At 58.3% G+C, this 12,209-nt stretch overlaps 1 protein-coding gene across 1 annotated transcript; it reads left to right on the plus strand.

Moving 5' to 3' along the window:
- Positions 1-878: 878 nt before the first annotated feature.
- FXYD2 (FXYD domain containing ion transport regulator 2) lies at positions 879-7,222 on the plus strand. Its single transcript, XM_016204695.2, has 5 exons — positions 879-897; positions 5,259-5,297; positions 5,481-5,555; positions 6,997-7,033; positions 7,198-7,222. Exons 1-5 carry the CDS (start codon positions 879-881, stop codon positions 7,220-7,222), a joined length of 195 nt encoding a protein of 64 aa, XP_016060181.1.
- The last annotated feature ends 4,987 nt before the right edge of the window (positions 7,223-12,209 follow it).

Below are 12,209 nucleotides of genomic sequence, written 5' to 3' on the forward strand. Positions count from 1 at the left end.
TGGACATGGGCCCTCCACGCCCCCTCGCACCTAGACGTGCTGTCTATGTCCATTCCCCTTGGCACCAGCCAGCATTCCCTGGAGCCCCATTAGGCTGCTGGTGTCTCCGGGTGGCTGCTGAGGTGAGGCTGTGACATTACAGCCTGTCCTAAGTCACTGGGTCACGTGAGAGCCGGACACTCTGGGCAGGACACTCCGGAACAGCACAGCAGCCCCTCATCTCTGCCCTCCTGTGGGAGTGACCCTGAGGCACTGCTGGTGCCCCTTGGAGAGCACCCCCACCACCCAGGGAGCTTCCCAGGGGCTGCTGTTCAGTCTCCTGGGCTCCTCGCTGCAGAGTGGGCCCTTAGGGCCGGGCTGTCAGGGCAAAGGCTGAGCTGGGCTGGAGAAATGAGGTGCAGCTAAAGAAAGGCTGAGGGGACCCACAAATGCCCCTGAGCATCTCCCTCAGCCGCCAGCAGCCCTGGGGCTGTGCAGAGAGCAGTGGCTCTGATACCGCTGGCTCCTGCCCCTGCCAGTGCCCTCCTGGGTTCCATAACCTTTGCCAGCACCCTGGGCTGCCTGGAGGGTGCTGGATATGGCCCCTATCCCCTGGGGGAGAAGGGCCCATGTGGGGCTGCGGTTTGCTTCGCAGTGGCTCTCAGCTTCCCCCTTCCCCAGGTGCCCCTCTCACGTGGATCCCTGGCCTCAGCCCGCCCAGGCAGGCTGGCACCAGGTGAGGCCGCCTTGCCAGCCCCTCCTCCCTGGCTTCTCTCTTCCTTCCGGGGCTTGGCTGAGCTGTGGCTGGAGGCAGCGCCTCTCTTTCCAGCCAGGCCCTCAGCAGCGGGCACTTCCCGGCTCTCTCTCTTCCACCAAGGACTCAGCCAGCGTCTCCTGCCATGGACAGGTGGTCCCTGGGTGAGTTCCCTAAGCCCCATCCCCCCCACCTCGTTACTTCCAGGTGTACCCACCAACCCCAGAAGCGCAGGAGGAGCAGAAACGAGGAGAGGCAGGATTTCTAAACAAGGACATCCCAGCGCCGAGTCCTGGGCTCACTGCGGTCCACGCTCCGAGCATCTCAGCTGCGAGTGCTGGCAAGAAAACTTGTCCATCAGCCTCCTTTTCTGTCTGTCTGTCCATCCATCTGCAGGAACTCTGAAGCCAGATGCTGAGTTCAAATCTCGGTTTCTCCACTTCCTAGCTGCCTGACTTCTGGCAGTTTAAATAAATTCTCTGTGCTTCAGTTTCTTCATCTATAACATGGGGGTGCTAAAGACTTCCTTTCCTCGTAGAATCATGATGGTTAATGATTTAATGTTTGTAAAGTGCTTAGAACAGCGCTTTGCACACAGAGCTAAAAAATGCGGTATCAACTTGCTTTTCCTAGTCCCCTTTTTGTCAGTATCATCTATATCTATCTATCTATCTATCTATCTATCTATCTATCTATCTATCTATCTATCTATCTATCTATCTTCTATCTATCTATCTATCTATCTATCTATCTATCTATCTATCTATCTATCTATCATCTATCCAATCTATTGTCTATCCATCCATCCGTTTATCTATCTTTCCACCTGTTTTTATATCCCCTATTATTCCAGAAAGAATCCATGACTGCTTACAAAGATAGACAAAATACACTGAGATGCCAGGAGAAGGTGCGCTAGAGGACAGCAGTGCCTTGGGTGGAGAGCAGCAGTGGCTTCGGAAGCAGGGCCTCAGGTGCCCCTGTTTTGTCACCAACTGAGTATTTTGGACAAGTCCTTCAACTTCCTTGCACCCAGTTTTTTGGGCGCCCAGTGGGGATCATGGCAATCCTGGGCCACCTCCAGGGGTCGTTTTGGGGAGCAAAGGATCAGCCTCAGTTTGTTTATCTGTAGGAACAAACCTGGACTCAGTGGGACAGTATGTGTAGAGTGTGACATGTGACCAAGTCCATTTGGCCCTGAAAGCAGAGGAGAGTGAGTGGGTGTCATCGCTCCTGGGCTACAGGGCTGTGACATTGTCTCTCCACCTCATCTTCATGGGAAGGTGACTGGCTATGCTGTGTCCAGCAGCTAACATTCAACAAAAGTCAGAGCAGGTGATTTCTCCAGGCAATGAGTGCCAGGCTACGGTAACAACGATGACACTTACTGTGCACCAGCCTCGCTTTGCAGACCCGGAGACTGGGGCACAGAGGATTTAAGTCACCTGGCAGAGGCATCTACTTAGCAAGAGGAGGGGCCAGGAAGCGGTCCCACCACTGCTCAAGGAGGGTCAATAGGAGGATTAATAGCTGGATTCATTCCCTCTGGAACGACGAACTGGCCCCCAGTGGACACTGACCCCTGACCTTGGGTACTATTGAGCACCAGCTTTTTTTGGAGGTCAATTCAATTGACTAGAACTCAGCCAGGAATCTGAGCACCTACAGGGTACCCAGCACCAGAGTCCCTGAGGTAAAGGAGGCCACAGCGGAGCAGGGAGGGGGTGTCAGAGGCATGGGAAAGCCCCTGACTCCAACAGCCCCTGGCCTGGCTCTCAGTCTCCACCTCGCCCCTCACTGGCTGTGTGATCTGAGACAGAGCTCTGCCCTCTCTGCCATGGACGGCTCAACTGTAAAATGGGGAAACAAGACAAAGCTCAAGAAATACCGGTCAGGGTCATGCTTGGTAAATTGTAAAAGCAGGCACTCTCCTGTGGTAAAGAGTGGCCCCTTCTTGAAGGATCCTTGGAACCTGGATGCGCACCTAGAGAGCCCTGCTGAACTGCTCCTAGGCCCTTCCGTGGTTATGAAAGAGAAGCGGCAGGGAAGAGAGATTAGTTAGGGATGGCTGAGCTTTTCTGGTGAGGTGTGAGCTGCTGGGTGCAGCCGATGGATGGAGAAGATAAGAGAGGAAGGCAGCAGAGGCCGGGGGTGTGACCTTGCCTGGAGGGTGCAGGGTGGGCCTTGAGGTGGGAGGAGGCCAGGCACCTTGGGACCAGCCCAGGGCAGCCTTGAGCACCAAGTAAAACTCCAGCCGAAGCAGCGCTCTCCGCACTGGCTGGCTGGGGCACAGCACTAGGGTCGGGGCCTCCGCGGCCCCGGCTGCGGCCCCGGGTTGCAGTATACGCTGAATATAGCTTGGGATTCCCGCTTCCCACTCCCCAGCGCCAGGCTCCCGGCTGGTGGGGGGCACCTGGGCCAGCCCTCTCTGGCCCTCCTCTGGAAATTTCCTATGGAAGGGTTTGGAAGCCCGGCCGGCTCCCGCCTGCCCCGCCTGCCCGCGCCTCGCCACGCCCCAGCAGAGCCCCTCTGCCCACGCCAGGGCTTTTCTGTGAGCAAGGTAAACATTAGCTGGCACTGTTAATGTTTAATGCCCCCCATCCCTGTCCCCCCCGGGGCCAGGCAATCTCCCCGAAGCACAGGCAGGAGGAAGCAGCGCCTCGAGCCCAGGCTCCGGGGAACGGCAGGGCTGTCCGCGGGCGGTGAGTGTGGGCAGACGTGCGCCGAGCCCGAGGTGCAGGTGGCCCCTGCTGGCCCACCTTTCAGGGCGAGCTGGGTCGCATTCTCAGGTCTCCTGGAGCCTCTGCCTTCAAGACTACAAGCACCTTCCCTCACCCTGGGCCAGTCTCCTGTCTAAAAAAGTTTGCTTTTAAAAGAGGATCCTGCCTTAACACCAAAGAAACAGAGCTTGAATGGCAGAACCTGGGGCACCGGTTCGAGACGGGGACACGCGCCTGTCCTGGCTCCCCGTTTTCTGAACTCAGCTCAGAGCAGGAGGCAGGTGTGGCAGCAAGCTCCCCTGGGCAGCCTCTCAGGGCTTTGAGGTGAGAGCCCCCAAGTCAAGGCACAGCCCCAGAGGGGCCTGGAAGCCAACAGGGTTGACTGTGGTGGGCTTTGAGCCAGATCTAAAAAGATGAGGGGTTGGGGGGCCTCAGCAGGCAGCTCCAGATGAGTGGTCAGGGAAGAGGCGGTTTCCTGGTGCGGTGAGGAAGCCCTGAGTCTATTCATGGCTCTGATCCTAACTCCCCAGGTGACCTTGAACAGGACCTGAACTCAGACGACCTTGAAGGCCGGTACAGAAACTGGCGCTTGGGCCCCCATAGCCCCCCCTTGGCCTCTTGCATTCAGGCCCATGCTGACCCCTCCCAGCCGGCTCACTTCTGGCCTAGGGAGCGTGCTGCTGGGACAGCTGGGCTCGCCAGCCCGCGGCCTCCCACTGCCAGGGCACAGGTCAGCACAGCCTGGGAGGTACCAGCGTGCACTCTCCTTCGACTTTGGGCACTGCTTCCCGAGTGCCAAGAAGGGTCTCAAACAAGGCAGGAAAGACGGGGCTCCCTCAGTCATAGCAGGAAAGCTCTGGCCAGGCTGCTCCCCAGCTTCCCAAGGGCAAGTGGGCTCAGTTTTCAGGGCTGGAGGGGGGAGCGGCAGCTTCGGCTGGCTGCTGAGCAGTTCCTGGGTGGGAAACGCCGCAGGAGGCAGGGGGCTGGACCAGATGACTTGGCCTTAAACGGCTCCTTTCTTCTGACTATCTGAGAGGCAGCATAGCAAGGGTTAAAAACCTAGATTCTTAGCAACCCACTTTCTGGGTTCAAATCCCAAGTCTATCCTTTACTAGTGTGACTTAGTGAGCTACTCAGCCTCTCGATGCCTCCATGTGCCCAGAGTAACATCAGTGCCTCGCAAGGCTGCTCTGATGGGAAACAGCCAGAGCCTGCTCGCCTTAGCCGGGCATGTGGCAGGCACCGCATACTAACATCTCTTAAGTAAACCTGCTTCCCCCAGAGGATAGCAACAGGAGAGAAGAATCTGGAAACCTGGTTCAAGACCAGTTCTACCTCCAAGTTTCCCTGGGATTTGGGACAAGTCTCCAAACTGGGCTTCAGTTTCCTCCCCTCCTCCATCCACTCACCTCCCAGGCGTTGCGAAGCCCCCTGCAGTTGGTTGGTCTCACTTGGAGAGGGGGGTGGGGGGGGGTCCAACGTGCGGCATCTTTCTTGGCCTTTTCCTACTCTTGTATAAAGCAGGGAGAGGAAAAACCCGACCCCTAGGGTGGCAGAGGCCCCCAGGCTTGTGGCTCCTGCTTTGGGTGCTCAGTATTTGGTCCCAAGTTGACTGTGTGAAGCAGCCTCGGGCAGATGCCCCTGCTGCCCCTGGGGTTGGAGATGCCCCGGCCTCCCCTGCCGAGGGCCCCCCTTCACTAGCCCACTCTTGCCCTGGGAGTCCTGGGCCGAGAAGGACAGGGCTCTTGCTTCTGTGGCTGGAGCACCTCACTGTCTGTGACCCGTCTCTCACCCTGTCTCTTCAGGTGGCAGCCCCAAGGGGGATATGGACCCATTCTACTATGGTAAGCCTGGCAGCCCCTCCTGCCTTTCCTGAGCCTGCCCCCTGCCCCCACAATTGGTTCCCAGCCTCTCCCCGCCCTGGGCTATATCAGCCCTTCTTTCCGGTTTCCGTGGGGCTGCTGCGGTGTGGGCTGCGGGGAGGGGTGCCTGGTAACCCCTCCCCTCCTTGCCCTCTGCATCCCCAGACTATGAGACTGTCCGCAACGGGGGCCTGATCTTTGCTGGCCTGGCCTTCGTGGTGGGGCTCATCATAATACTCAGTAAGTGGGGACAGCCTCGTGTTGGAACGGGAAGGGGCGCACCCTTCTCGAAGCACTGAGCCCCTGCTTCCCAGGTGGGGGTGGAGGGGAGCCCTCATCCTCTCCAGATCTGCTCCCCTCCCCTCCCCATTCCAGATGTGGGAACTGAGGGACACTGGATGGAGCGAGGCAGCTCAGGGTGTTTCCCTGCTTGGTTCTTGGACCACACAGAGGAGGTTCCATCTTTTTCCGGTGCACCCTCTAGTGGGCCCAGAAGGAGCTGCCAAGATGGGGGGCTGGCTCCCTTGGACCCTGGGAAGGTCCAGTCTCAAGGGGGGTGGGGCAGGTAAGGGGAAGGAATTAACCTCTATTGGACACCCCACATCCTTGGATCTGGCATGTTCTTGGCTTGAGCTACATCCAGCCCATTTAATCTTCTCAGCAGCACTGAGGGGTGGCCACAGTGGTCACCACCTTCCAGATGAGAAATTAGAGCCACCCTGATTGGTGCAGCAACTTGCCCATGGTTCACAGTGTCAGAAGCAGAGCTGGTCTAGCTGAACCTAGGGTGTCTGCCCTGCACTCACTCCCCACCTGCTGCTGGAAGCAAGTGTGGCTGAGAGCCAGAGGTCCTGGGCCCCCTACGAGTTTTATGTGGAACCCAACTCCCTGGGCCAAAGTTTGCTCACCTGTTAAATAGGGTAACCCCACCTGCCTCAAGGTTGAGCTAGCATCCAAAGGTGTGGCAGCCAAGAAAGCACTTGGAAGGATCCAACGTTGGCACAGCGTGTTCTAGGGCACAGAAGGGCCCTTGTGTATCCCCAGCCCCAGTAGGCATATGGCAGAGACAAGAAGGGCAACAAATACTTACTGACTTGTTTTGGGGCAACCAGAAGAAAAATACACAGAAATACAATGAGCGAAAAAAAGACACAGGATGTAGCAAGTACTCCTCTGTGTCCAGGATTCTAACACATCCACGGTCAATGCCACTCCAGCTTAAGGCTTTGTCTGCAGACACGGCTGGTTCCCCCAGTTCTCCTGGAAGCTCCTTGAGAGCAGCACTGTGTAGTGGCTGAGCACACAGAGGCAGAGGCAGACGGCCTGAGCGGCAACCTTGGACTTGCTGCCATCTGTCTCTAAGAGCGTATTGAGTAGCTACGATGTGCCCAGCACGGTGCTGAGAGCGTCGCAGCGGCCCAGGCTTGGCCACTGTTTCATGTGCTTGCAGTCCACTGAGGACCCACTGAGGCAATGCTTGCTGACCGACTGACTGATGGACTGGCCTGGGCTCAGCTGGCCCTATGTAAGAGAGACAGTCAACCATGGCCTCCAGGCCGCACTCCAGGACCTGCATGTGCTGCAGGGAGGAGGGGGGAAAGGGTTCAAAGCTGTCCTCCAGGGAAGGAGAGTCTCCTTGGAAGTGAGAGGCCAATGAAAACTGATCTCTTTTCTTTTCAAGGCAAAAGACTCCGCTGTGGGGGGAAAAAGAAGCACCGGTGAGTGCCCACCTGGGGTAACAGATGGAGGCGGGTGGGGCGGGGGAAGGAGGGCAGGCGAGAATGCTGGGCTCCGCGCCCGTAGTGGGGCTCCCCAGCCTCAGGGACCCTAGACTTACCCCTTCCTTGCTGGCCTCTTACCGGTCTCTCCTTCTCCATCCCAGGCCCGGCAGCGAGGACGAGCTGTAATGACAGGTACGCTTGGGAGAGGCTGGTGGGTGCAGCCAGGGTCTTCCATTTACCACCCAGGCAGTGTCACCCATCGTGTGTTTTAAAATGATGGCAAGTGCCTGGCTTGGAATGTGCAGCCAAGGGGCGCTACAGAGGCACCCCAGAGAAAGGTAAGATAAATGAAGAATGACAGGAGAAGCCCTCCCCCGCCCTATCACAGCTACACCCTCCCTTGTTTTTTCAGGGCCAGCTGTGCCACAACTGCACTGGCGACCGCTGAGGAGCCTTCCCTGAGCTGCAAACTCTGTCCCCAGCCCTGCCAGGACCTTGGGCTGATGGAAGCACCAGGCTTCATGGGACCCCTGGATGGGTATCGCTGCCTGCCACCCCATGCCACCCCTTTCTAATAATAAAGCTGAGCTCGAAGATGGCATCCCGCCCCAATTCCTTCCTCTCCTTTAACTGCCAGGACTTCCTCCTCTAGGGTACAGTGCAGTACAGCCTGGTCTCTGCCTTTTCATTAATTGCCCAGACACCCATGCCTATTAAAGCAAGTGGGCCTCTCCTCACCCCTGAATTACCAAGAACCCCTGGGCAGGGGAGTCAGCCCATCTTTCAAATGCCAGGCAGAGAGAAATCCAGGAGGCCGAATGCCACAGGTTCAACACCATTGGGTCTGTTGGGTGCTGCTTGGGTATCTGGCCAGGCTCAGTGCCCCTGTTGGAGCTGCTCCACTGGAAGTTGCTGCGGACAGGCCTGGGCTGCCCAAAGGGTAGCAGTTGGCAGCCACATTGGGTGGCGATCTCCCCAAATGCATGCCAGGATGGGTGCTCTGGGGGGCCTGGTGTGGGCCTCAGCAATGCTCTCTCCCACCTAACTCCCCACCCTGGTGCTAAGCTCAGGCCATCCCCTTTCTACTCTTGCTGCCAGAGGCCTCATCTAGACCTACTCCCATCCACGTAGCCATGTGCTGGCTTGGTTAATCCCAGGACTAGGGGGTGGGGAGCAGGTAGTGAGGGTGGGCCCTTGTGACCACCTCCTGCAGCCCCTGTCCATTCCGCGGGCCCACCCAGGACAGCTTCAGCGTGAGGTGGTGTCAGGCCGGCCCTCCCACCAGTGTCCGACTTCCCAGTGCCTGTGCCCCTGCAGTAGAGCAGGCTTCCCCCCCTCTCCCTCTCCGCTTTTCCCCACCGAGGCTGGGAGGCTGCATGGACTGTGGGATCATGGCACCACCTAGTGTCCAGTTTCCTCACTTGGGTCTGCAGCCTCTGAGGCGGGGCGGAAAGGGGAGAAATGGCAGGGAACCCAAGACAGCAGCAAGTTAGTGGAGTTTAATCTGAACCGGGTGCGTTTGGGGAGCAGAGGCAGGGTTAGCCACCATTCCTCTCAAGATTCAAGCTCCATGTCTTACCCCGCTGCCCCTGGTCCTGAAGACCGCCAGCCGCACAGAGCCCCAGGGGGCTCAGGCACAGAAGGCCTGCAAGAGAAAAGAGACGCCTCACTTTTCAGAATGTGCTCTGAATGTGGGCTTGCCGGTGACACATCAAAACGTGACAGGCAACCCCAAGATATGACTCGGCATTTTCATACACAAGGTGGGGCACATGCATGGGCTGCCCATGCCAGTAGGAGGCATGAGCAGGGCAGGGCAGGGCCACCCAGGGGCTTTTGGGGGCTCCGGGAGCTCCCCGGATGTAGCAGCAATGCAGACGGGAAGAGGAGCACCCTGGCCTGTGGCCCCGGGGACAGTGAGAGCAGCTGCGAGGAGAAAGCTTTATACACAGGCTCTGAGTCTGCCAGCGCAGAGGGCTGGCAGCTGCTCTGCAGGGAAACGGGCCCTCCCTGCCCTGCTGCAAGCCCTCGGTCCCATGAGACACAAGGCTTCATCGGGCCAGGCTGTCTGCCCAGAGGACCTGGGGTGCCGTCCAATCCACCAGATAGCCGGCATCCCCTCCAGACCTAGTGCGGTCAGCCTCAGGGGGCCCCCTAAGCCGATGCGTATTAAGCTCCCAGGGGACTCGGGAGCAGCCAGTGCTCAGAGCCACGGACCTGGTGGCATTCTGACGTCGGTGACCTGCCCCTGGTCTGGGCCCTTCTCATCACTTTCCCTTCCCTTTCCATGGACTGGGAGCTACTAAACTTTCGTTTCACTTTGGATTTTCCACGATTCATATACAAATTGAATCAAAAAGTACACTGAAGCCAGAGAGGTGATTTCATCAATTTCTCTCCTTCACAGCAGCAACAAAAGCAGCCTTAGTCTGAGGCAATGCTCCCACTATCACCACCAGAGGGAGCATGTGTCCTACTAGGAATCTGCGAACTTTGGTTTTCAACTCAGTCCTGCCAAGGGCTGGGGGGCCCTTTGCCTGAGGAGGGGGCTCCTGAGTGGTCGGCCAGGAGGCCTGGTTCCTGCTTCCACTTGCACACACCCCCAGGGGCATCCCGCCCTACCTGGGGGTCATTCTTGGTTATGGGGGTCTTGAGCCCTCACTGTTCTGGAAAGCAGAGGCCATAGGTGATCTGGACACCTGCCCCAGTGCTTGGGAGCATGAAGCCTCTAACTCCATAGTCCGAGTTAATCCATGTCAAGAGCAGGACCTGAGGGGCAGAGACATCAGGCAGAGACAGGTGGTGGTGGCAAGGGAAAGAGGTTGGCTACCTGCACGATGCTTCACAACGCCAGCTGCAGAGTCTGGCTTAATTGGTGGGGCCCTGGTGGTTTTTAAACCTCCCCAGGTGAACTTAACGTAGAGCCCGACTGAAAGTCTCTGGCCTCATAGGTGGGCAGGGCAGAGGGTGGGGCCTGAGGAGAGTGGCAGGCAGGGGAGCAGATGCGGAGTGGAGACTCGGAGGGCCCAGGAACACTTGACCTGCTTCTCAGTCTGGGAGAGGGGCAGGCCGCTCCACCCTGCCCAGCAGTGTCCTTACCGCACCTCCCTCTAACCTCCAGAGAGTGTTTTCTGGACCCCAAAGACATGCACTGGCCTTGGACGCTGGGGCCACAGGGTCTTCCTCTGAGCCTGCCCTGCCCTGGCCTTTCCTCAGGGCATCATGCAGAAGAGGAGAGGGCACAGGTCCAGGGCAGGGCAGGAGTGTGAACTGATGGCCCATCAGCCCCACACCCCTGTCTACTGCCCAGTCTCACCCCTCTCTGCATCCCCTCATGGATGGGGGGCTCATACATGTGGGTGGTGAGGGCAGAGAAAGAGCCTGGGGTGGGGGTGGCGGGTGGGAGCAGGAGATCCCTTCTCCAGTTCTGACGGGCACCCCCAGCCCGGTGGCCTGGGGCAGGGCCCTTTCGTCTACTTGGTTTCCCCATGAGAAGAACTGGAGGCTGGGCCTGGATGAGCCCCAATTCCTACAGGTGCTGATCTCTCTTCCAGAGGGAGGGTACCCCTGGCACAGGCCTCCTATTTTTCTAAACTTTGGGGTCTTGGGGAAGATCCCCCAAGAATCTCAAACTCTCCCCAGCTGAGCAAGAAGGCACCCCCAAAAACAAACCCTGAGCATCTCCACTGGTCCTATCACTGTCAAACGGAGGGGGTTCCCTGGGCAGATGAGGCTGGAAGGCAGAATGGGGGGCTGTGCTGAAGAGGGGCCCAGGGCAGCGGAGGGTATGGAGTCCCTCCTGGGCCATCTTCCGGCCCCTCCTCACTCCCCGGCAGCAGGCTGCTGCTGGAGAGATTAATCGCCTCCCTGCTGATCCAAGGCCCTGGGCAGCTGAGCTCTGAGCTGCATGCGATTCAGCAGGGCCTCGGGGGCAGCAATGACCCAGTCCTGGCCTGGCTAGGGGGATCAGAGGTAAAAGCCATCCCCCAGCCCTGTCCTGTTGTCGTGGGACATCCCTAGCTGGGAAGATGGATCAGGCCCGGGCCTTGGTCCGGGGCCCTGGCAGCCTCTATTGAGGGCCTTGGGAAGGCAGGGCTGACCCAGGGTTGGACTGGGAGAGTCAGGGGTGCAGTGACCCAGCCTTTGAAGAAACCTGAGCTCAGCCTTGGAGCCCCTTCCCTGGCTCTGGTGGCAGACAGAGCTTCCCAGACTGGGCACACTTTTGTGGTTGGCGGTGGAGCGACAGGGCTTGGGAAGAGATCCTGTTTAGAACTGGGGACCATGGCGCCCAGCTTCAGCCTGGCAGACACTGGAGAGTTAGGGAGGCGACAGGTGGAGGCCAGATGAGGGGTGACCCTGAAGGACCCTGCAACAGGCTCTCAGGCAGCTCAGCTAGGCTCTGGGGCTGCGGTCCTGACCTCCATGACCGCCCACAGGCCGCCCAACTTGGAGGCTCTTGGGCACTTGGCTGCTGTTCACTTCAGGTCTCTAAACTTGGTTTCCTTTTCAAGAAACTCTCACTGTCACTTCCCCCCAGGGCTTCTCTGTTGTCACCAAGAGGAAGTCCCCAGGTGAGCACAGCAGGGGTGGGGTGGGGGTAGAAAGGGGGGAAGCTCTGAGCTAGGGCAGCGATTCGTGATCCCAGAACCGTCACCTGCAGCTCGGCACAGCTGGTGCTGGAGAAAGTACCAGCTGGCCTCAATGCCAATTTTGCCCCTTCTGTGTGACCTTGAGAAGCCCACAGTCTGCCTCGGGACTTGGCTCTGGGAAAAGCAAACACAGGATGAAAATTCCAGGCATTGGCTTCAGTCAAGGGGCTCAGGGAAGGGGTGAGTGGGGAGCTGTAGCCGATCCCCTTGCTCCCTCCTGCCCTAGAAAGCTGGGCTCATAAGAGCTGGTGTGCTTGTGCGCGCGTGTGTGCACATATACACACATGCACACCACACACACATATACACCACACACACACACACAAACACCCCTCACCCCCCCACAGAAACACACCCCAAGCACCACACACATACACACACACATACACACCACACACACACACAACCCCCCCACCACACACACACATACACGCACACACACACACATCACACACACGCACACACACCACAAGCACACACACATCACAAACACAAACAAGCACACACAAACACACACATCACAC

The sequence above is a fragment of the Miniopterus natalensis genome, chromosome 11 (genome assembly GCF_054644295.1).
Source record: "Miniopterus natalensis isolate mMinNat1 chromosome 11, mMinNat1.hap1, whole genome shotgun sequence".
Lineage (NCBI taxonomy): Eukaryota > Metazoa > Chordata > Mammalia > Chiroptera > Miniopteridae > Miniopterus > Miniopterus natalensis.

Excerpts from the sequence above, each read along its gene's own strand:
- FXYD2 (XM_016204695.2), top strand. Across the intron at positions 5,556-6,996 it reads GGGGCTCATCATAATACTCA|GCAAAAGACTCCGCTGTGGG; the intron begins GTAAGTGGGGAC and ends TTTCTTTTCAAG. Across the intron at positions 7,034-7,197 it reads GGGGGGAAAAAGAAGCACCG|GCCCGGCAGCGAGGACGAGC; the intron begins GTGAGTGCCCAC and ends TCTCCATCCCAG.